The 25,960-nt window shown below is 49.3% G+C and overlaps 1 protein-coding gene across 1 annotated transcript in view; it reads right to left on the bottom strand.

Annotated features, from left to right (window-relative positions):
* LOC140384563 (uncharacterized) overlaps window positions 1–25,960 on the bottom strand; it is a 65,401-nt gene that overhangs the window by 15,415 nt on the left and 24,026 nt on the right. The window contains exons 5-7 of the mRNA XM_072466369.1: window positions 16,816–16,969; window positions 13,471–13,616; window positions 1,780–1,890 (exon numbers count right to left, since the gene is read on the bottom strand). Coding sequence (XP_072322470.1) covers window positions 1,780–1,890; window positions 13,471–13,616; window positions 16,816–16,969 — 411 coding nt within the window. The remainder of the gene's footprint in view (window positions 1–1,779; window positions 1,891–13,470; window positions 13,617–16,815; window positions 16,970–25,960) is intronic.

Raw genomic sequence — 25,960 nt, 5'->3', positions numbered from 1 at the left:
TTGATTGTTTTCACATTTTTAAGATGCCAATGCAGTGCCGGTTTGCCATATTAGAACCGAAATAAAAATGATTTGACATGCAAAAGAATTGCCAGAAACAATTAAAGTTCACCACAATGGTTAGAAATCTGGGGCGTCATTCTCCGCCGGCGGGAGTCTCCGTTTTGCCGGCGCCCGGGGGTTTCCCGACGGCGTGGGGGTGCCCCACAATGGGAAACCCCATTGACCGGCCGGTGTTACGGAGACTCCCGCCGGCCGGTCGGGGCAGAAATGTGGCGGGGCGGGTAGGAGAATTTCGCCCCTGTCCTTCATACTTTCTGTACTAAATGACGAATATTGATTGATAACAGCTATTGCCTTTTGGGTTTTTGAATTGCTATGATTTATTCAGCCTTGGAGAACGAAGGGATTGCATAACAGTGAGGATTTTCATTAATTCCAAGTCCCCCTGCTATAGTGACACTCCCAAGATGCTGTCGTAAAATAGAACATTTTTAAATTGACTGTAAATTTTCATACTGTATCATTTTGGTTTCACAAACAGGTTAAGGTTAAATAAAATTAAGAACTATATTGCTAACGATTCTTGCATATGTTTATCTGCAATGAAATTACATATCATATAAACAAATTCAGTAATTAATTTTAGCCTCACTGGGTATCGGGTTCTGATTTTTGGGGAATATAAGGTCCACACTCCTTCACAACATTTGGTGTAAAATATCAGTAAAAAGGGGAATTGCTGCTATTGTGATGTATTATTTTAAATATTTATGTACAAATATGTTGGTCGGGAATACCTGTCTATGGAAAACACACTTGCTTTGAACATGCATAAAGAGAGTTGAGAGTGAACGGTTTTGGAACAATCCAATTGCTGGACCTTTAGTTGAAGTAAAATAAATGTATTTCACATGTGGGAATGTTGGTGACTTAATATAAGTATAACTGTACATTATGCATACTATTCAATGTCTTTTGTTAGTATTATTCATTGGGGCCTGTGAAATAATTCACTATCTAATCTAAAAGTTAGTAGGCGGGATTCTCTGGTCTCCGACATTGAAATCACGTTCGGCGATCAGCCGGAAAATCCCTTCTGGCACCGAAATCGGGGGGGCAACGCCACCTTTGTGATGCTCCGCCCCCTCCAAAACAGCAGGCAGGGGGGACGTGGTCCAGGGGTGGCAAGCCTGGCCCAAGGGGAGCATTATTTGACAGGCCGGGTCCACGCGCGACTGGTGCCATGTTGCTCGGCTCGGCCGCTGCGCGCATGCGCGACCACGGACCCGGCAATTCTCCGGCTATATCCGCAGCTGGAGCCGGGGGCTCTACACTGCGTGCCTGCTAGCCCCCCATCAGGCGGAGGATCAGTGCAGTTTTTGCTCCGTTTTGGAGGGCGTAAAATGCCACTGTTCCGGCGTCAGTACATAGTCTCCCAAACGGAGAATGAAGCCCAGTGTGTTCACATTGTTCTTTGCCATATTTGTAAAACATCACTGAATGGATTAAGTTAAATCTGCACAGTTTAGATTATTGAATGATTTCACTGAAATAATAAATGATAAATTTTTGCACACATGTATTATTTAAAGCATTATAAATACAGTGTGGAACAATTTTAATCAACCATTTGGAAAAACTGTGAATTTTCATGCAAACATGTTAATCAATGCGTCATAAATTATCTGTGGAAGAATTTCAGTTCTCAAGATTTCATCTGCATCTGCCTGCATAACAGTAAAAAAGTGATTATTTTAATATCTTACTACTTCTTACCGTAGATATCAATCTGTCAGATGTCCACCTCTGCAGCAGGTCGCCTATGTTGAGAAGAACAGCATTTGGGATGTGGGGAGCAGCAACAAACTGACCAGATTTGTGCATAACCTGAAGTAAAGATGTTGTAAAAAGTGTTGAAATACCCCCAGGTGCCACATTTACCATCTCTTCACCCCATCCCACCCATTACATTTTTTCCTCCATTTTTATAACTTTGATGGAAGATACCAATTCACTGGCAGCTCTCTGGTAAATTGCCCAATGTGGCCACTTTTTGTGCGCTTAAACTTAAGCGGTAAGAATGTTGGCACGAGTTGACTAATTTTGTGCTAGTCTAATTCTTGACCGAACATGCACATACTTGTATTTTCCTGCAGAAGTCACTGGATATGATCACGGAATTATGCTGCAATTTTTAATCCATGCTTTCTAGCTTATCAGTTCTACACGCACCTTTGGTGAGGTGAGAGTGACTGCCCTTGATATCAAGGCAGCATTTGACCGAGTATGGTTTCAAGCCCTAGCTAAACTGGAGTCAATGGGAATCAGGGGGAAAACTCCCCGCTGGTTGGAGTTATACCTGGTACAAAGTAAGATGGTTGAAGGTCAATCATCTCAGCTCCAGGACATCATTGCAGGAGTTCTACAGGGTAGTGACCTAGGCCTAACCATCTTCAGCTGCTTCCTTCCATCATAATGTCAGAAGTGGGGATGTTTGTGGATCACCAATGAACAGTGACAGCCATGTGTACCATGGTACACAACCACTACCAGCTAGAAGTACAAGAGCAGCAGATACCTGGGAATCCCAACACCTGGTAGGTCCCCTCCAGGTCATTCACCACCCTGACTTGGAAATATATTGTTGTTCCTTCACTGTCGGTGGTGCAAAATCATGGAGCTCCCTCCCTAACTGCACAGTGGATGTACCAACACCTCAGGTACTGCAGTGGTTCAAGAAGGCAGCTCACTACCACCTTCTGAAGGGCAACTAGGGATGGGCAATGAATGCTGGCCTAACCAGCGACGCCCACATCCTGTAAATGAATAATAAAAACCTATCACCCTCAATTAGTTAACTCAGCATAGACTTGAATCTGAGATCTTGCTCGTCCCTTCCTGAAAAACAAAAAGGTAAAACATCTACTCACTGGGAAGCAGCAATTTTGCTGCTAGTATAAATGGGTGCGATTTACCAGCCTTTTCGCACGTGACTTGGTGACACGACAAGGCTGTTGAGTCTCACGAGAGGCCTCTGGCAAGATTCCCAATGCTCAAAACGTCTTGCGTAATTCAATGTCGCGATCAGGATTTCGCCCTCGCTGGGCGAGATACAGATTAGCATATTCAAATAAGTCATTAGGCTCATTTAAATATGTCTGTGCTGGTTTCCCCTAGTGCCCGGGACATAACGGCCTCTCATGGGAGACCACGCCAGGGAGCCACGAAGCACTGGTCCACCAAAACGTGGACCAGGTGCAACGGCACCTGGGGAGGTGTCCCAGGCTGTTGGAGACCCTCGGGTGTTCGGCCTCTGTGCAGGATGGTATCCTGGCACTCCCAGGCACCTTGGCATTGCAGCCTGATGCTGCCATCCGGCACCATGGCAGTGCTACCATGGCACCACAGGGTGCCTGTGTGGCACTGTCAGTCTGGCAACTGAGCATTGCCAGAGTGCCAGGGTGGCAATGCCCAGTTTCCCGAGTGCAAGGTTTTCCATGTAACGGCTTTGGTGCAGAGGTGCTTTGCCTTTAAGAGGTGGGTGAGAGGGGGCTCGAGGCCACTGTAAGAGGTAGGTTGGGTGCAGTGTGGGGTCCAGAGGCTGAGGGGGGGGGGGGGGGGTCGGAAAATCCAGGCTGCCTTTAAATTGGTGCCCGATCCACGAGTACGCTTCCTGCACTGGTGAGCAGAGCTTGTCAGTACAGGAAATAATGCAGTGCGGCCTCGGCGGGGTGTTCCCCATCGAGGCCAAAATAAATGACAAGATGTTGTTGCATAGCCTGGTCTTTGCTGCGCCGATAAACATCCCACTCAACACGCCCTAAACAGGACTCTGGGCTGGATACTCCCGCTCCGCCTGCCACAAGAACGCCACTGGTGAGCCGCGTACAATGGACAACTCATTGACATTGGGCGGATTTTCCGGTTGCCAGGCGGACACGGCCAGAGAATCCCGCCCCGTGTTTTTGTCCAGTTGAATCTGCCCTACATGATACATCAAGGAACTGTCATGATATTCAAACACACAACACAACACACACATCATGATAGACAGACCAACAGACCAATTAGCACACATAACACGACAGCCACTCATAGACAAGACAAGAAACACGACACCTCCTGGCCAGTCCATCTGGAGACTGGACAAGGCCAGGACCTCATTAAGAAGACACTCACACAGTCACCACGTGCTGAGTACCAAGTCAGATGTGTAAATAACTAGTTGGAATAAAACTGCGTTGTACCAATCGCAACCGTGTTGGTTCATCTGTACCTCAGAGCACCCAACACCACAGGAACCACAAGATTTTGAGTCTTAGAACAAAGTACAATACAGCACAGGAACAGGCCCTTCAGCCCTCCAAGCATGTACCGGTCATGATACCAACTTTGGCCAAAACCCTCAGCACTTCCTTTTGTCGTATCCCTCTTACCCATCCTATCCATGTATTTGTCAAGATGACTTTTGAACGTCGTTAATGTGTCTCCTTCTACAACCTCCCCTGGCAACGCGTTCCAGGTACTCACCACCCTCTGCGTAAAAAACCTGCCTCACACATCTCCTCTAAACTTTGCCCCATGGATCTAAAACCTATGCCCCTGGTGACTGACCCCTCCACTCTGGGAAAGAGTGCCTGCCCATCCACTCTATCCAGGCCCCTCAATCTTGTAGACCTCTATCAGGTCACCCCTCAACCTCCGTCGTTCTAATGAAAACAGTCAGAGTCTATTCAACCTCTCCGCATTGCTACCACCCTCCAGATGAGACAACATCCTGGTAAACCTCTGCACCCACTCCAAAACGTCCACATCCTTCTGGTAGTGTGGCGACCAGAATTACGCGCAATATTCCAAGTGCGGCCTTACCAAGCTTCTGTACAACTGCAGCATGACTTGCTAGTTTAAAAAAAATAAATTTAGAGTGTCCAATTCATTTTTTCCCAATTAAGGGGCAATTTAGTGTGGCCATTCCACCTACACTGCACATCTTTGGGTTGTGGGGGCGAAACCCACGCAAACACAGGGAGAATGCGCAAACTCCACACGGACAGTGACCTAGAGCCTGGATCGAACCTGGGACCTCGGCGCTTTGCGGCAGCAGTGCTAACCACTGCACCATCGTGCAGCCTTGCCAGTTTTTATACTCGATGCTTCGTCCATTGAAGGCAAGCATTACTTATGCTTTCTTGTCTACCTTGTCCACTTGTGTTGCCACTTTCAAAGATTTGTGGACCTGCACGCCCAGATCTCCCTGACTTTCTACATTCCTAAGAGTTTTGCCATTTACAGTGTATTTCCCCTCTATGAGTAGCACGGTAGCATAGTGGTTAGCACAATTGCTTCAAAGCTCCAGGGTCTCAGGATCGATCCCAGGCTCGGGTCACTGTGCGGAGTCTGCAGGTTCTCTCCGTGTGGGTGTGGGTTTCCTCCGGTTTCCTCCCACAGTCCAAAGATATGCAGGTTAGGTGGATTAGCCTTGCTGAAATTACCCCTACTGTCCAAAAAAGATTGGGTGGGGTTATGGGGATAGGGTGTATGTGTGGGTTTTAGTAGGGTGCCCTTTCCAAGGGCTGGTGTAGACTTGATGGGCCGAATGGCCTCCTTCTGCAATGTATATTCTATGAAATTCTTTCCAAGGGCCGGTGCAGACTTGATGGGCCGAATGGCCTCCTTCTGCAATGTATATTCTATGAAGTTCTATGTTATACCTACCAAAATGCATTACCTCCCATTTGTCTGGATTAAACTCCATTTGCCATTTTTCTGCCCAAGTCTCCAACTTGTCCTGCTGTATCCTCTGACAATCCTCAACACTATCTGCCACTCCATCAACCTTGGTGTCATCTGCAAACTTACTAATCAGACCAGGTACATTTTCCTCCAAATCATTTATGTGTACCACAAACAACAGCGGGCCCACCACAGATCCCTGAGGAACACCACTAGTCACAACCTTCCATTCAGAAAAACACTCTTATACCGCTACCTTTTGCCTTCTGTGATCGAGCCAGTTCTGTATCCATCTTACCACCTTACCTCTGATCCTGTGTGACTTCACCTTTCGTACCAGTCTCCCATGAGGCACCTTGTCAAAGGTTTTACCATGCAAACAACACCCACCGCCCTCCCCTCATCAATCATCTTTGTCACCTCCTCAAAAAACTCGATCAAGTTAGTGATCACAAAACCATGCTGTCTATCGCTAATGCGTCCATTTGTTTCCAAATGGGTATAAATACTGTCCGAGAATTCTCTCCAATAATTTACCGACTACCAACGTGAGGCTCACCGACCTGTAGTTGCCAGGATTATCCCGGCTGCCTTTCTTAAGCAGCGGTACCACATTAGCTATTTTCCAGTCCTCTGGGATCTCACCTGTATCCAATGAGGATACAAAGATGTCAGTCAAGGCCCCAGCAATTTCTTCCCTTCCTTCCCTCAGTATTCTGGGGTAAATCCCATCCTGTAACATCTGAGACATCTGTAACCTCCAACGTTCAGCTGGCAAACTTGCCCTTCCTTTAACCACGTTTCTGTGATAGCCATAACATCATAATTCCAAGTACTACTAAGTGTTTTAAGTTCATCTGCCTTACCTGCTATATTTCTGTCATTGAAACAAACACACTTCAAACCACTGCAGACAGGGTGATGTTGTTCTTATTTTTGTTTTCTATTTCCCCTTCAGTTATTACACCTTCTAAGCTAATGCTCTGGTTCCTACCTCCCTGCCATACTAGTTTAAATCCTCCCGAGTGACTCGAGCAAACCTCCCAGCCAGGATATTGGTGCCCTTCCAGTTTAGATGCAACTCGTCCTTCTTGTACAAGTCACACCTGCCCCGGAAAAGATCCCGTGGTCCAGAAATCTGAAACCGTCCCTCCTCCCCCACCAGTTTAGCCATATATTTAGCGGCACTATACTCCTATTTCTAGCCTCACTGGCACGTGGCACAGGGAGTAATCCTGAGATTACAACCCTAGAGGTCCTGCTTTTTAGCTTACTGCCTAACTCCCTGAACTCCTTCTGCAGGACCTCATCACTCTTCCTGCACATGTCGTTAGTAGTATGTGTAGCACAACCTCTGGCTGTCTACGGGCGGCAGGATAGCACAAGTGGCTAGCACTGGCTTCACAGCGCCAGGGTCCCAGGTTCGATTCCCTGCTGGGTCACTGTCTGTGAGGAGTGATATGCCATCAAAGAACACACGACGAGTGGTGAATGTAACTGAGGCTTTAATACATTAAACAGAAAGCCTCCTGGCTGCTGATCCTGAACTGGATCAGAGGTGGAGACCAGCCACCTTTATACATGAGCCCGAGGGGAGGAGCCACAGGCGGAGCAAGCAGGGACAAGCCCAGGCATGTTACAATACAATACAGTGGTTTACCACATTCACCACAAAAAAAAAGAAGGTTCAGCGGGGGCGTAGTGGGCTGAAAGATCAAATCTGTTGGGGGCCTTGACCTTCCGCCATGATTGCCTCAGTCCCGGCTGTGGTGTGGGCACTGGTGTCGAGACCTGCGCGTTGTCCTCTTCTTCACCCAGTTGTGGAGTCGGTGGAGGGGGGTGCAGTGTATGGGCGGGGGTGGTGATCGCCGGTGGGCCTGCGGGTGCCAGTTCTTGAGGTAGGTGGGGGAAGACGATAGGGTCGGGGGTGGTGATGATGGTCGGTGGGGAACCTGCAGTGCCAAATCCCGAAGGGAGACTGTGTCCTGTCGCCAGTCCTGATGTGCCACGTAGGCGTATTGTGGATTGGCATGGAGGAGCAGGACCGTCGACAAGGGGATCTGATTTATGGCTCCTCGCATGCTTCCGCGGGAGGACGGGCCCTGGGACTGTCAGCCAGGATGGGAGCAAGACCCCGGAGGTGGACTTCCTGGGGAAGGCAAACATACGCTTGTGAGGAGTCTCGTTGGTGGCAGTACACAGGAGCGACCGGATGGAGTGGAGCGCACCGGAGAGGACTTCCTGCCAGCGGGAGACTTCAAGACCGTAGGGCCAGGAGGACAGCCTTCCAGACCGTCGTGTTCTCCCTCTCCACCTGTCCGTTGCCCCTGGGTTTGGTCGTCCTGCTGGAAGCGATGCCCTTGCTGAGCAGGAACTGACGCAACTTGTCGCTAATGACGGAGGAACCCCGATCGCTATGGATGTAGGTGGGGAACCCAAACAAGGCGAAAAGACTGTGCAGGGCCTTGGTGACGGTGGCAGAGGTCATGTCAGGGCATGGGATGGCAAAGGGGAATCTTGAGTACTCGACAACAATGTTCAGGAAATACACGTTACGATCAGTGGAGAGGAGGGGCCCTTTGAAATCGACACTGAGGCACTCAAAGGGGCGAGAGACCTTTACAAGGTGCGCTCTGTCTGGCCGATAGAAGTGCGGTTTGCACTCCGCGCAGACCTGGCAGTCCCTGGTCACGGTCCCACCTCCTCAATGGAGTAAGGCAGGTTGCGAGCCTTGATAAAGTGAAAATAACGGGTGACAGAGGTCATTGTGGAGTGGCCGGAGTTGGTCAACTTGTGCGCTGGCACATGTACTGTGGGATAGGGCATCTGGGGGCTCATTGAGCTTCCCAGGTCGATACAAGATATCGTAATTGTAGGTGGGGAGCTCAATCCTCCACCTCAGAATCTTGATCTTACCCCGCTGTGTTATTGAACATGAAGGCAACCGACCATTGGTCTGTGAGGAGAGTGAATCGCCTGCCGGCCAGGTAATGCCTCCAATGTTGCACAGATTCTACAATGGCTTGGGCTTCCTTTTCAATGGAGGAGTGTAGAATTTCGGAGGCATGGAGGGTACGGGAGAAGAAAGCCACGGGCTTGCCCGCCTGGTTGAGGGTAGCAGCCAGCGCAAAGTCCGACGCATCGCTCTCCACCTGGAACGGAATGGACTCGTCCACAGCGTGCATCGCAGCTTTGGCAATATCTGCCTTGATGCAGTTGAAGGCCAGGCGGGCCACAGCTGTCAGAGGAAAAACAGTGGATTTAATAAGCGGATGGACCTTGTCCGTATAATTGGGGACCCACTGGGCATAGTAGGAGAAGAACCCCAGGCATCTCTTCAGGGCCTTGGGGGAGGGAGAGTTCCAGGATGGAGCGTATGCAGTCGGGGTCGGGCCCTAGGACTCAGTTTTCCACAACGTAGCCAAGGATGGCTAGGCGGGCTGTGCGGAAAATGCATTTTTCCTTATTGTAAGTGAGGTTCAGGAGTTTGGCGGTGTGGAGGAAGTGCCGGAGATTTTCGTCATGGTCCTGCTGGTCATGGCCGCAGATGGTGACATTATCTAAATACGGGAACGTGGCCCACAGCCCGCACTGGTCAATCATTCGGTCCATTTCCCGTTGGAAGACAGAGACCCCATTGGTGACGAAGGGAATGCTGAGGAGGTGGTGGAGGTGGCAATCTGCCTTGAAGGCAGTGTATTGGCGGTCCTCCGGGCGGATAGGGAGCTGGTGGTACGCGGACGTCAAGTTAACTGTGGAGAAGACTCGACACTGCGCAATCTGATTGACCATGTCAGATATGCGGGGGAGGGGGTACGCATCGAGCTGCGTGTACCGGTTGATCGTCTGACTGTAGTCGATGACCATCCGGTGCTTCTCCCCAGTCTTGACGGCCACCACTTGGGCTCTCCAGGGGCTGTTACTAGCCTCAATGATCCCCTCTCGTAGAAGTCGCTGGACCTCCGATCTGCTAAAGGTCCTATCCCGGGCACTGTATCGCCTGCTCCTTGTAGCGATGGGCTTACAGTCTGGGTTGAGGTTAGCGAAGAGAGAGGGTGGGGCGACCTTAACGGTCGCGAGGCTGCAGACGGTGAGGGGAGTGCAGGGGTCCGCCGAACTTTAAAGTAAGGCTCTGGAGGTGGCACAGGAAGTTGAGCCCCAGTAATAGGGCAGCGCAGAGATGGGGAAGAACGTAAAGTTTGAAGTTAGTGTACTCTACATCTTGTACAGTAAGGGTCGTGACACAGTACCCCCGGATTTCTACTGCATGTGACCCAGAAGCCAGGGAGATTTTCTGGGTGGCCGGCAAGATTGGGAGGGAGCAGCGCCTTACCGTATCTGGGTGTATGAAGCGGTCTGTGCTCCTGGAGTCGAAAAGGAAGGCCATCTCACGCCCGTTAATCCGGACGGTCATCGGTGATGAGGCCAAGATTGGTCGAGCATGATGGAGGTGAGCTTCAGAAGGTGATGGGTAGGCCGGTCGGAGGTAACGGCGGCCAGCGTACGATCGGGTGAGCAGGGTTCCTGGGAGGCTGCGGAGTGGTCCCAAGATGGCGGCCCCCATGGGTCGTGCGTGGCATCGGAGATGGCGTCAAAGATGGCGGCCCCCGTGGGTCACGCGTGGCGGGTGAAGTACAAAATGGCGTCAAATATGGCGGCCCACATGGGTTGCACGTGGCGGCCGAAATCAATGATGGCGGCGTCCACGGATCGCACATGGCGGGTGGCGCGGCAGCCCCAACAGGCAAGCAGGCAGCACTGCTGGGCTTAGGGAGAAATCGGGCCTGGCAGGCTTTCGCAAAGTGGCACTTCCTCCCACACCCGTTGCAAGTCGCGTTCCGTGCAGGGCAGCGTTGTCGGGGATGATTACCCTGGCCGCAAAAGTAGCACTTGGGGCTTTTGAGGTTGGCGGGCTGCTGCTCGGCACAGGCTTCCGACGCACCCGGGTCGGATGATGGCGGCGCCCATGAGGTCCACGAGGGTGCCGCGTGGTCGGAGGTGTAGGCCTCCATGTTTTGGTAGGCCACCTCCAGCGAGTTTGAGAGCTGCACTAACTCTGGGAGGCTGAGTGTACCCTCTTCTAGCCATCGCTGGCGGATGTAGCTAGATTTCGAGCCCATGACATAAGCATCCCTGATCAGCAGCTCCACGTGTTGGGTAGCCGATACCACCTGGCAGTCACAGCTCTGGCAGAGTACCCGCAAGGCACGCAGGAATTCTGCTAGTGACTCCCCAGGGCATTGTCGTCTCATGGCAAGAAGGTGCCTAGCATACACCTCGTTCACAGACTTAGTGTCCCTTCAGCAGCATTATCGCCTCCGTATGCGAGGGGGTATCCATGATGAGAAGACAGACTTGCGGGCTCACCCTTGCGTGGAGGATCTGCTTCTTTTGGAGGTCGGTGAAGTCGTCAGTGAAGGATCTGAAGTATGCTTCGAAGCAGCTTAGCCAGTGCTCGAAAGTTGCAGTGGCTTCGGCTGCCTGTGGGTCCAGCTCCAGGTGATGAGGCTTGAGTGATGAATTCATATTAGATGTTTAGTGTATTAAATTGATATGTCATCAATGAACACAAGACGAGTGGTGAATGTAACTGAGGCTTTAATACACTAAACAGAAAGCCTCCTGGCCTCTGATTCCGAACTGGATCAGAGGTGGAGACCAGCCACCTTTATACACGAGACCGAGGGGAGGAGCCACAGGCGGAGCCAGCAGGGACAAGGCATGTAACAATAGAATACAATACAGTGGTTTACCACAAGGAGTCTGCACATTCTCCGTGTGTGCGTGGGCTTACTCCGGGTGCTCCAGTTTCCTCCCACAGTCCAAAGACGTGCAGGTTAGGTGGATTGGCCATGCTAAATTGCCCTTAGTGTCCAAAACAGTTAGGAGGGGTTATTGGGTTACGGGAATAGGTTGGAAGTGAGGGCTTAAGTGGGTCGGTGCAGTCTCGATGGGCCGAATGCGAAATGGCCGAATGGCCTCCTTCTGCACTGTATGTTCTATGTTCACACTTCAGGATGTCCTGTGTTCGTTCAGAGACATCCTTGACCCCGGCATGAGGGAGGCAACATACCATCCTGGAGTCCCTTTTTACATCCACAGAAGTGCCTATCTGTGCCCCTTACTAAAGATGTCCCCTATAACTATCACTCTCCTGCACTTTGTCCTCCCCTGCTGAGCAACAGAGTCATTAATGGTGCCACTGTTCTGGTTGCTGTTGGTTTCCCCTGATAGGCTATCCCCCTCAACAGTACCCAAGACGGTATTAGAGAAGAGAACAGCCACAGGGGATTCCTTCACTGACTGCCTGCCCCTTGTAGTGGCCACCCATCTGTCTACCTGCACCTTGGGTGTGACCACATCTCTATAATTCCTACCCATGATGCTTCCCGCCACCTGTATGCTCCTAAGTGCACCCAACTGCTGCTCCAACCAAAACATGGTCTGTCACAGATCTCCCACATCTCACAGTTAGAGCACTGCACAATGCTGAGTTGCATTTAAGCACTAGTTATTGAATTCAAAATGAATACTTAAATCATTAGTAGATTAAGTTACAATTAACTATATGGTTCCTGGTGCTAGATTTTTGATGTAAAATTAAACACTAATCTCTGTCCTCAGGTTTAGTTACTCCTCTACCTAGTTAAGTAATTAGTTTTAATTAACTTTTTCAATGGTTTTTTTCCTCAAATTTAAAACAGATTCCCCACCAGCCAATCAGGTCACAGTTTTACTGTTTCTTCCTTCCCACACTTCTCAGTTTCTTCCCCCCACAATTTGAAAACACAGAGACACAGACACAAATATCACACCTTCTCAGACTGCACTCTGCATTTCTGCTGCTCAGCTCCGCTCCCGATATGAAGGACTTACCTGCTACTCACTAACCAGGGGCGGGATTCTCCTTCAGCGGGATTCTTCATTTTGCCAGCACCCAGGGATTCCCCGATGGCATGGGGCAGCCGCACAATTGGAAACCCCATTGACCGGCCGGTGTAACAGAAAATCCCACCGGCGAGTCAAGGCAGAAAGGTAGCGTGGTGGGGCGGAGAATCCAGCCCCAGATTTCTCCCTTGCAGTCACCTGCAGAAGGACAAGGCCACTCAGTGGAAATTTGAGTGTGGCAAATCAAAGGATAAACCGCACCTCCTCCCATCCAGCCTCAAATTCCCACCTAGCTTCAAATTCCCAGCTCCCAAACTCAGTCTTCAATGTGTCTTCTCTGGCTCACTGGGAGTGTTCACTGGAGGTGAGTTTCAAGACCCTTTCTTAAATAGGACTGAGATGACTCGCAAACCTGGTGACTTTAGATCAAAACAATTGCAGTCAGTGCCTTCTAATTAGGCTTTAGGTAACTGACAGTTACTGCCACTCAGTTATGTGAGTGGGTGGGGCAGCCCCTTATTAACCTTTACTGGTGTCACATTAATATCTGTTTATTGTAAACAATTCAGTCCGAGCAGAAGATTATTACAACGTAAATGTCTGATGAAAGGGAAAATTAGCTCAAAGTACCATTTATAAAAAACAGAATTCAGGACCTTAGGAATGGGTGGGCAGTACTGTAAATATATATATGGTAGCGAAGATCAAAAATATAATACATAATAGTTCATATAAATGAACCAATTAAAATCAAAAAACGTAGTTTGATGGTTGAGGTTTAAGAGTTGATTTAATAATACCGTACAACAATATTAAAAAACAACTAAATCTGAAATGTACATTTACCTCTAACCCTCCACATTCATCTTGGAAAAGCAAAGTGATGGTTCCATAATCAGAATGCTCTCCACATCGTATCTGCTGACTCTTCACAGAGGATTTATGTATTGATGGATAATACAGAGATCGAAGCGTTGTTTGATTTTGATTACCTTTAACAGATTGCAAATAGTTTACAATGAATATAATGAACTGATGGTTTTATTTATTTAATATTTCTGTATATTAGTGGATCTGATGGACAATCTCCAAGTGGTTTTATGATATAATAATCTTTATTGTCACAAGTCAGCTTACATTGCAATGAAGTTACGGTGAAATGCCCCCAGTAACCACATTCCGGCGCCTGTTCGGGTACACAGAGGGAGAAATCAGAATGTCCAAATTACCTAACAGCACGTCTTCGGGACTAGTGGGAGGAAACCGGAGCACCCAAAGGAAACCCACGCAGATACGGGGAGAACATGCAGACTCCACACAGAGTGACCCAGCCGGGAATCGAACCTGGGACCATGGCACTGTGAACCCATAGTGCTAACCACTGTGATACCGTACTATTATTTATTTAAATACTGATATATTTTCTCTGGCATAACTTGAAGAGAAAACTAAATAAAAGGAAATAAGTTAATTTATATTGGGCGTGATCAAACAGAAACATTTCTAAGTTCATTTGTGGCGGGTTTTTCAGGGAGATTCGCGCTGGCTCTGCCGATGTGTTCCCCATTGCTATCAAACGACACTTACGGCGCAATCTTCCAGCCTGGTTATGCTCTCACTTAGCGAGACGAGGCCGGTGAATAGTGGGAGGCCAAAAACGAGATCGACGCCAGGCGCTAAACAGTTTGCGATGCAATCGATCTGTGAAATCAGGATCCCACAGTAGCGAGGCGAGAAATCAATTACTACTTAAGCCCCATTTCTATACAATTAATGAGAGCCACCCCTTATCCAACAGCCTCCCGTCATTCAATGGCCTCCCCAGCAAGTGCACACGCTGGTGCCGATTAGTACTCCTTTTGAAAAACGTCAACCTGTCAGAAGGGCTGCTGTGGGGAGCCGAGGCGGGAAGTAGCCATCTATGCTCACAAGGAAAGAGCCCGAGGTTGGTGGGCTTGCTGCCCCAGTGCCCGGTGGGGATGGGAGACTCTCAGCTGGGGGTGGGGGACCCTCGACTGGAGGTGGGGGACCCTCCACAAGGGTGGGCCGCCATAGGCGGGTGGGGGGCCACTGGTGGGCAACCGCCGTGACATCACCATGCCAACCCCTGGATCATTTACCCGTACTGGGGACAACCCTTGTCCCTGCCTGTCTGCCCCACCAACCATCCATAACCCCCATCAACTGCCAAGGCCTCTGGCCTTGCGGCTGAAGGCTATTGCTGATAAGGAATTGGCAATCGTGGTTAACTGAGCACTTCACACATCCCAAATGGATTCCTGTGGGTGTAGCATGTGGGAGTCATTGCCTAGAATCCCAATCACACCTTGATGCCTGTATACTGTACTTGAACACAACCCCCCGTGGGAGGCAACACCACACATGCAGCAGCCAACAGCCGAACACCCAAGGGATGGGACACAGCTCCAGGGACATGACCATAGCCGGAGGGTGGGTGGGTGCCACGGGGGAGGGGGGATGACTCGAGAGATGGGCCAAGGGTTTGGAGGTCAGTCCGCATTGTGGAAGAAAGTGAAAAATGCATCATAATGATTGTACACAAATGTGTTTAATGTGTTTTACAGTCCCCCACTTCCCGATGGTGCTGCCCGCCTCCCCCTCCATTTGTGTGGACCAGTACTGAACCGCGCCTGGCTGCGGCCTCTCTCGGGAAGCCAGTAGATCCAGTGAGGCTGTTAGATGCTGGGAAAGTAGGCCTCATCATTGGGGAGCTGAACTCAGATCGGGCTGCCATTTGAAAGGGTGCTCCGATCTCGAAGTGAGCTTGTGGGTCCCCCACCCATGTGCAATGTCACCCCTCACACACATGGACATTACGCCACACTCCCCCAAGTGAGAACACCCCGCTGTGGGATCCCTGGGAGCCCCTCTTTTCAGGCCCCTCCCTTCCATAACCCCCACCCTTCAAACCCCACCCTCCTTTCATGGAAATGGCCAGCCTCAGTCATTTTGGCAATGCCACCCTGGCACTACCAACCCAGCCCCCTCGGAGTGCTCCTGCCGGCTTTGTGGTGCCACCCAGGGTGGCAGTGCCAAGGTGCCAGGTGGGCAGTGCTGATGTGCCACCATTTTAGGGGGAGGGCCACTATCCCTGGTCACGCAGGAGCCTCCGATGACCTGGAAGACCCACCGGGTGCCATTCCACCTGGTAATGGCGCCCAACTAAGGCCTTCAGACCCCAGGAGGCTGGTAGATCACGGGTAAGAATGCTTCAGTCAGTTTTTAAGCATACACAGCCTGGTTCCGCCGCCTTGCGGGACTTGGGTAGATCCCATGAGGCGTTGTGGTGCCGGGAAGCCAGCGCGAGGCTTCACCCGGCATCTAACGGTCATGTCGCCCTCCCGGCTGGAGGTGACGTGGCCAGCAGATCGCGCCTATCATATTTAATATAAAAAGGCAGCACGGTGGCACAGTGGGTTAGCCCTGCTGCCTCACGGCGCTGAGGTCCCAGGTTCGATCCCGGTTCTGGGTCACTGTCCGTGTGGAATTTGCACATTCTCCCCGTGTTTGCGTGGGTTTCACCCCCACAACCCAAAAATGTGCAGGGTAGGTGAATTGGCCTCTCTAAATTGCCCCTTAATTGGAAAAAATGAATTGGGTACTCAAAATTTATAAACAAAAAAACAAAAAATTAATATAAAAAAGGAACAAATATATTATAATTCATTATCTAATCAACCCCAGCCCAGCTGTTTAAATAATTACACAAACTTGCATAATTTGAAGTTTACATTTAGGCATATTATTTTCGGCACCGTGCAACAACACAGCTGAAATGAACGGTCACCGATTGCCCTCAGGGTAAATTCACTGGAGATTCCTCTGGAACATCAACAGATTGCTTGGAGTTAGCCTGCCTTCTCTTAACATACACTGGATCTTTAATCCAGAGAGTTTTGTTTGGTTGCAGGAACCAGAACCAGATGTCAGTGTGATATGCCATCAATGAACACACGACAAGTGGTGAACATAACTGAGGCTTTAATACACTAAATAGAAAGCCTCCTGGCCTCTGATCCTGAACTGGATCAGAGGCGGAGACCAGCCACCTTTATACATGAGCCCAAGGGGAGGAGCCACAGGCAGAGCCAGCAGGGACAAGCCCAGGCATGTAACAATACAATACAATACAGTTGTTTACCACATAGTGTTTATGAAATTAGTACTTACAGCTCATATATTTGTGCTTGTTGATAAAAAAATCACCCTCAAGACCCAGGCCCAGTGCAAACGCTTTCAGAATTCGGACGGACAGCAGCTGGCAGGTTTTGAAGAATGATTCCACACATTCCCTAAACTCAGGCTGATGATTGACAGGCCAGTTCTAAAGAAATATGTGAGTAGAAATAGCAGGACTTTAATTATATTTTCTACACTGAAAAACAAAAATATTATTTTTTTCCTCGACTATGAAAATAATTTAGAATTTTCTTGCCATCTCTTTCCTGTCAGAGGCCCAGTTGCTTTATCAGTGACAATTAAAAAAAAAAATCTTTTTACTGTCATTTTCAATATTATATACATTGCCGTTCGTTTTTTTGTTTACTTACTGAGCAAAGGTTTTTCTTATTTCTATCTATTTACAGTTTGTCGCCGTTTGACCCAGCGTGCAGCCCTCCTTGCTCGTTCTGGGTGTGTACTCCCCCTCCTCCTCAGTTCCCCCCTCATCCCCCTTTTCTCCCTGTCAATTTTGGCCGTGCCCATCTTGTGTTTTGGGGGTGGGCTCCTCCCCCTCCCTCCGTGTTGTTTCTTTGACCCTCTCAGGCTCCCTCTTTTCTTCCTCCCCCCACCTACTCCATCGAGGAGGTCAGGACAGCCATCAGGGACTGCCAAATCTGCGCGGAGTGCAAACTCACCTTGGGGACATTGTACAGGAGTTTCACCCAGGCGGTGAATCCTGCTCCTAGCCCAAACCATTCCATTACCTCGAGGAGATACTTCCATTCGATTCTGTCGAAGGCCTTTTCTGCGTCCAGGGAGTCAGTCAGCTCTGGTGTTCTCTCCCCGGGGGGGTCGTTACTTTATTCATCAGCCACCTGTTGTTTGCAGGGAGCTGTCTACCCTTGACAAAGCCTGTCTGGTCCTCTGCGACCACCTCTGATACACAGCTCTCTAGCCTATTGGCCAGGACCTTTGCGCGTATTTTCGCACTCACATTTAGCAGCGAAATGCGTCTATATGATTACATTCCTTCGGGTCTTTGTTTTTTTTGGGTATCAATAGATTGTGGCCTGCGCTAGCATGGCAGGCAAGGTGCCCCTTGCCAGTGAGTCTGTGAATATGTCCCTTAGATGTGGAACCAGAGCCAGTGCAAATTTTCTATGGAAGTCCGCCGGGAACTTGCCAGGTCCCGACGCCTTCCCCGCCTGCATGGAGCTGACGCTCTCCATAATTTCTCCCAGATCATACAATATCTACCAATGGTGTTCCAGCATTACCAGGTACCGTAATACCTCTACACAGACTACCACATTCACCCCCTGTTAAAAAAGAGTCCGGTGGGGGTGGTGGCCTGATGGTGCTGTGGCAGAATTATAGTTATGGAGGTACCGTAATACCTCCATACAGCGTTTTGTAACTATTTACAATTCTATTAACTATTTACAATTTATGATTCATAATTAGCTATACACTTTAAAATGAAGCAATCAGTCGATCGGGGGCCCTGGTCGTCCTCTGTGATCGTCGAAGCTTCGGTGGTGACTCCGGTGGAGGCTCAGGCGTCTGTGACTCCGGGAGCGTGGCCTCGATCTCTGTGGCAGCTTCGACACCCCTAGACGCCGCTGGTAGGGAAAACGGTTGACCTGGGAAGGGAGCATCTGCGGGGTGCGTTGGTGGGTGGGGGGGCCTAGACGGGGCCAGCGGGAGGACCGATCCTCCTGTAAAGTGCACTGGTGGAAGGGAGGGTGGGATTGGTGGCTGAGGTGTGCATGGGGCTCCGGCGGGCGCCAGGTCTCGTAGGGAGCCCGTATCTTGTCGGCCGTTGGGGTACGCCATGTCGGAGTACTGGGGGTTAGCGTGTAGAAGATGGACCCTCTCGACCAACAGGTCCGACTTCTGCGCTCGCACGTGTTTTCGGAGCAGGATAGGTCCGGGAGCTGCCAGCCAGGTTGGGAGCGAGGACCCAGAGGACTTCCTGCGGAAGACAAGGAGACGTTCGTGAGGTGTCTGGTTGGTTGTGGTACAAAGCAGTGACCGGATGGAGTGGAGGGCATCTGGGAGGACTTCCTGCCAGCGGGAGACTGGGAGATTCCTGGACCGTAGGGCCAGTAGGACGGTCTTCCAGACTGTTCCGTTCACCGTCTCGACCTGTCCGTTACCCCGGGGGTTGTAACTGGTCGTCCTGCTCGAGGCGATGCCCTTGCTGAGCAGGAATTGACGCAGTTCGTCGTTCATAAAGGAGGACCCCCTATCACTATGTATGTAAACGAGGAACCCGAACAGTGCAAAGATGCTATGGAGGGCCTTGATGACGGTGGTTGCGGTCATGTCGGGGCTGGGGATGGCGAATGGGAACTGGGAGTACTCGTCAATCATGTTCAGGAAGTACGTGTTGTGGTCGGTGGAGGGGAGGGGGCCTTTGAAGTCCATGCTGAGGCGTTCAAAGGGACGGGTAGCCTTCATCAGGTGCACTTTCTCTGGCCGGTAGAAGTTCAGTTTGCACTCCGCGCAGATTTGGCAGTCCCTGGGGGCTGTCCTGACCTCCTCGATGGAGTAGGGCAGGTTGCGGGTCTTGATAAAGTGGAAAAAGTGAGTGACCCCCGGGTGGCAGAGGTCCTCGTGGAGGGCCCAGAGGCGGTCCACTTGTGTGGTGGCACATGTGCCACGGGACAGGGCATCAGGAGGCTCGTTTAGCTTCCCGGGACGATACAAGATCTCGTAGTTGTAGGTGGAGAGTTCGATTCTCCACCGCAAGATCTTATCGTTTTTTATCTTGCCCCGCTGTGCATTATCGAACATGAAAGCAACCGACCGTTGGTCAGTGAGGAGAGTGAATCTCCTGCCGGCCAGGTAATGCCTCCAATGTCGCACAGCTTCTACTATGGCCTGGGCCTCCTTTTCGACTGAGGAGTGGCGGATTTCAGAAGCATGGAGGGTACGTGAGAAGAAGGCCACGGGTCTGCCCGCTTGGTTGAGGGTGGCCGCCAGAGCTACGTCAGACGCGTTGCTCTCGACCTGGACTCGTCGATGGCATGCATCGTGGCCTTTGCAATGTCCGTTTTAGAACATAGAACATAGAACGATACAGCGCAGTACAGGCCCTTCGGCCCACGATGTTGCACCAAAACAAAAGCCATCTAACCTACACTATGCCATTATCATCCATATGTTTATCCAATAAACTTTTAAATGCCCTCAATGTTGGCGAGTTCACTACTGTAGCAGGTAGGGCTTTCCCCGGCCTCACATCTCTTTGCGTAAAGAACCTACCTCTGACCTCTGTCCTATATCTATTACCCCTCAGTTTAAAGCTATGTCCCCTCATGCCAGCCATTTCCATCCGCGGGAGAAGGCTCTCACTGTCCACCCTATCTAACCCCCTGATCATTTTGTATGCCTCTATTAAGTCTCCTCTTAACCTTCTTCTCTCCAACGAAAACAACCTCAAGTCCATCAGCCTTTCCTCATAAGATTTTCCCTCCATACCAGGCAACATCCTGGTAAATCTCCTCTGCACCCGCTCCAAAGCCTCCACGTCCTTCCTATAATGCGGTGACCAGAACTGTACGCAATACTCAAATGCGGCCGTACCAGAGTTCTGTACAGCTGCAACATGACCTCCTGACTCCGAAACTCAATTCCTCTACCAATAAAGGCCAACACTCCATAGGCCTTCTTCACAACCCTATCAACCTGGGTGGCAACTTTCAGGGATCTATGTACATGGACACCTAGATCCCTCTGCTCATCCACACTTCCAAGAACTTTACCATTAGCCAAATATTCCGCATTCCTGTTATTCCTTCCAAAGTGAATCACCTCACACTTCTCTACATTAAACTCCATTTGCCACCTCTCAGCCCAGCTCTGCAGCTTATCTATATCCCTCTGTATCCTGCTACATCCTTCCACACTATCGACAACACCACCAACTTTAGTATCGTCTGCAAATTTACTCACCCACCCTTCTGCGCCTTCCTCTAGGTCATTGATAAAAATGACAAACAGCAACGGCCCCAGAACAGATCCTTGTGGTACTCCACTTGTAACTGAACTCCATTCTGAACATTTCCCATCAACCACCACCCTCTGTCTTCTTTCAGCTAGCCAATTTCTGATCCACATCTCTAAATCACCCTCAATCCCCAGCCTCCGTATTTTCTGCAATAGCCTACCGTGGGGAACCTTATCAAACGCTTTGCTGAAATCCATATACACCACATCAACTGCTCTACCCTCGTCTACCTGTTCAGTCACCTTCTCAAAGAACTCGATAAGGTTTGTGAGGCATGACCTACTCTTCACAAAGCCATGCTGACTATCCCTGATCATATTATTCCTATCTAGATGATTATAAATCTTGTCTCTTATAATCCCCTGCAAGACTTTACCCACTACAGACGTGAGGCTCACCGGTCTATAGTTGCCGGGGTTGTCTCTGCTCCCCTTTTTGAACAAAGGGACCACATTTGCTATCCTCCAGTCCTCTGGCACTATTCCTGTAGCCAATGATGACATAAAAATCAAAGCCAAAGTTCCAGCAATCTCTTCCCTGGCCTCCCAGAGAATCCTAGGATAAATCCCATCAGGACCCGGGGACTTATCTATTTTCAGCCTGTCCAGAATTGCCAACACCTCTTCCCTACGTACCTCAATGCCATCTATTCTATTAGCCTGGTTCTCAGGATTCTCCTTCACAACATTATCTTTTTCCTGAGTGAATACTGACGAAAAATATTCATTTAGTATCTCGCCTACCTCTTCAGACTCCACACACAACTTCCCATCCCTGTCCTTGACTGGTCCTACTCTTTCCCTCGTCATTCGCTTATTCCTGACATACCTATAGAAAGCTTTTAGGTTTTCCTTGATCCTACCTGCCAAATACTTCTCATGTCCCCTCCTTGCTCGTCTTAGCTCTCTCTTTAGATCCTTCCTCGCTACCTTGTAACTATCCATCGCCCCAACTGAAACTTCACACCTCATCTTCATATAGGCCTCCTTCTTCCTCTTAACAAGAGATTCCACTTCTTTGGTAAACCATGGTTCCCTCGCTCGACGCCTTCCTCCCTGCCTGACCGGTACATACTTATCAAGAACACGCAGTAGCTGATCCTTGAACAGGCTCCACTTATCCAGTGTGCCCAACACTTGCAGCCTACTTCTCCACCTTATCCCCCCCAAGTCACGTCTAATGGCACATAATTGCCCTTCCCCCAGCTATAACTCTTGCCCTGCGGTGTATACTTATCCCTTTCCATCATTAGCGTAAACGTCACCGAATTGTGGTCACTGTCCCCAAAGTGCTCTCCTACCTCCAAATCCAACACCTGGCCTGGTTCATTACCCAAAACCAAATCCAACGTGGCCTCGCCTCTTGTTGGCCTGTCAACATATTGTGTCAGGAAACCCTCCTGCACACACTGTACAAAAAAACGACCCATCTAATGTACTCGAACTACATCTTTTCCAGTCAATATTTGGAAAGTTAAAGTTTCCCATAATAACTACCCTGTTACTTTCGCTCTTATCCAGGATCATCCTTGCCATCCTTTCCTCTACATCCCTAGAACTATTTGGAGGCCTATAGAAGACTCCCAACAGGGTGACCTCTCCTTTCATGTTTCTAACCTCAACCCATACTACCTCGGAAGATGAGTCCCCATCTAGCATCCTCTCCGCCACCGTAATACTGCTCTTGACTAGCAGTGCCACACCTCCCCCTCTTTTGCCTCCTTCTCTGAGCTTACTAAAACACCTAAACCCCGGAACCTGCAACATCCATTCCTGTCCCTGCTCTATCCATGTCTCCGAAATGGCCACAACATCGAAGTCCCAGGTACCAACCCATGCTGCCAGTTCCCCTACCTTATTTCGTATACTCCTGGCATTGAAGTAGACACACTTCAAACCACCTACCTGAACACTGGCCCCCTCCTGCGACATCAAATCTGTGCTCCTGACCTCTATACTCTCATTCTCCCTTACCCTAAAACTACAATCCAGGTTCCCATGGCCCTGCTGCATTAGTTTAAACTAAAACTTTAAAAAGTTTTGATGCGGATGAAGGCCTGGCGGGCCTCTATCGACAGGGGAAAAGCTGTGGATTGGATCAGGGGATGGGCCTTATCCGCATAGTTGGGGACCCACTGGGCATAGTAACTGAAAAACCCTAGGCAGCGCTTCAGGGTCTTGGAGCAGTGAGGGAGGGTACAGAATGAAGGCTGCTGGGGCGGCACGGGCTCTTATACCCCGCCTAGCAGGGCGTAGCTACCATACAGCTTGGCCAATTGGAAGCATACAATATCTACCAATGATGTTCCAACATTACCAGGTACCGTAATACCTCTACACAGACTACCACACCCCCCCGTGTACAAAACGGGGCTATGTACGGCCTCAACCACACATTCCCCGCTGAGGCCCCTTGTACAACGCAAGTCGTGTTGTATAGCCATGTGTTTCTCGGCACTGAGCGTGCTGAAAAACACGTGGCTAAACATGCTCGCTATGGGACTTTGTTCCCATTTAGTTGAATTGAACCCTATACGTGATAAAAACAGGTTTGTTCCATCAGGCTGAAGCCAGTTTAAAGCTTGGACTAGTATCTCTGAATGTACCAATGAAGGCTTACAATGTGTCACAGCACACACATCCACTGATGGCAGAGTAGGTCCTAGAGGAGGACAAAGCTATTTTTGCAGGGTTAGGATGATTGAAACAGGAATACCATCTAAAGTAAATCAGAGTGTAAGACCAATTCAGCATCTACCGAGAAGAGTTCCAGCTGCATACAAGTCGAGGCTAAAGAACAACATAGAAGAGCTGGAAAAGAGGGGAGTAACCAGATTGGATTAGCAGCATGATAGCAGCGTAACAATCTGGAAGGCTGTAAGTTTGCTTGGACCTGGAAGATCCAAATAAAATGCTGGAGATGTCACTACCCCATACCCACCATCAAAGGAGTTTTTGCCACAACATGCTGAGGCAAAGTTATTCACTATTCTAAATGCAAAGGAGTGTTACTGCCAAGTGAAACTGGATGAGAGCAACAGTTTTCTAACAACATTTGGGACAGAGTTTGGACGATACTGATGGTATCCAAGGTGGGGTATGATTTGTTATGTTGTAGGTGTAACATAAGCGGCTTCCTTGTGGTGCACTTGACAAAGGAAGGTTCAGACGTGGAGATAACTTCAACACGTTTATTAAACTATTTACACTTCTATTACTCGGGTTCAACACTACTGCTAATCCTACTATAGCTACCGAGACTGACTAACCAGTTGCTGCAATCCACATGGTGGGTGTAATATTGAATCAACCCTGTGTCTGTACTCACTGACTGTTTCCACTGGAAATAGGTAGATCATGTGTGTGGTGTCCTTTATATATGGGTTGGTGTAATGCCCTCCTGTGGTGGTGTCACCTCTGTGCGTATCGTGAATATCCATTGGTCGTATTCTATCTAACTGATCTATTGATTGAGTGTGTGTGTGATGTTTCTGGTGCTCCTTCTAGTGTCTAGCTAGCCTACATGCATTTACATTGATGCACATCACCACATCCCCCCTTTTTTATGTGTTACATATTTTCTGCACACTTTGAGAAAATTGAACAAAGAACAGGTAGATAAGGTAAGGTATATACAAGTCATGGGAACAGTGATTAAACAATAAGTCCAAATCATTCGTGTGAGTCCAAAAACCATCAATCATCATGGTCAAATGTCTCTCTTGGTTATGAACGCCATCAACGTCCCTGTGCCACAGGAACCAAGAAGTGGTCAAATCACTTCGCTGTCTGATTTGGAATCCTTTTCTTTTTTCGATGTTTGTCATGGTGCTGTCGAATGGCATCTTGTAGCTGATAAGGTGTTGACGTTGAAGAGGAACCATCAACAGTATCATTCGAGATCATGGATGTGCCATATGTTGAAGTTGGATAAGACTGTACATACTAGTTCTGGCCACATGCTGTGCTGGAAGGGTGATCCTGCTGAGAACCGTTGAAGCTTGTCGAATTGGAAACAGAATTGCTGCTCGCATTGCTGCCGCATAATTACCTGGTGATGGTGTGAAACTAGAACCTTGCATCTGTTAGGAATATGTCGTCTGGCCAGGCTGGGGTGTAGCAAATTCTGGGCTGTAACTAAGGCATCCAGTCTGTAGTGCAGATTGCGCTTGCGGTAGTCCTCCTTCGGTCTTGAATCCATTAGTGGGCAATCCGTAGTGCTGGCCTGTTTGAGAATATGCTGCATAGACTGCTGGCTGCTGCATGCCTGAATACTGGGTTTTGTAGCCACTTAAAATGGCCAACTCCCGATTCAAAATGGCGAACGGCAAAGGCTGATGGGAAAGTCAGCCAACAGGACAAAAATGAGCAGCTGCCGGTTGGCTGTGTATTTACCTCTGGAAAGGCCAGACAAGATCGATACCAGCAACCATCAGCATAACAAAACACCAGCCATCTGCATACTAATGAGCAATCCCCGGGAACAATAAGCAACATTTAGACACATAAAGCAAAACCAGACTCTTCGGCGCCAGCAGAAGCCTACACAAAAGGAGGTGAACGACCACCTCAAGACCGCCCATCGAACAGAGAACCGCTCCAGCATTGGAGAAAATCGAACCAAGTGATTTGGACAAAGTCCAATCACTTGGGACCAGGTACAAGGTCCACCCCGAAAGGCGGGAAGCCCCTGGGGAATATAAGAATTGAGCCCCAAGTTCAAGTCGCTCTCTTCTTCTTCGGCTCACTTCCAGCTCTCTTCCAGCTCTCTTCACTCTTCAGCAGCCGATCGAACCTGTAAGTCTTACTTCAACGCTCGCTACGAGATAGGCGCTCCTAGCTACCAACCTGTACCAACTTCGAATCCCACAGGCTCAGAACCCAAACGAAAGGCCATTTGTTTCCCTGACTTGGTGGGCCAGTTCCAAGTTAAGTATAGGCCTGTTAGTTGTAGAAGTAGCTCAGACGTAGAATTTGTGCATGAGTAGCGATTACTGTGTATAATAAATGTGCTTTGATTTAAATCTTACTAATCGGTGTATTGGACTATTGATCATTACTCGGACTTGAACCACGTGGCAGTATCATAAAGATCCCTGGCGACTCAAGAGCAAAGGTAATAAAACAGAGCAATTAAACT

The sequence above is a fragment of the Scyliorhinus torazame genome, chromosome 10 (assembly GCF_047496885.1).
Source record: "Scyliorhinus torazame isolate Kashiwa2021f chromosome 10, sScyTor2.1, whole genome shotgun sequence".
In the NCBI taxonomy this organism is placed as follows: Eukaryota; Metazoa; Chordata; class Chondrichthyes; order Carcharhiniformes; family Scyliorhinidae; genus Scyliorhinus; species Scyliorhinus torazame.
Note: the sequence above shows the minus strand (reverse complement) of the source record. Positions and strands in the feature narration are given on the sequence as shown.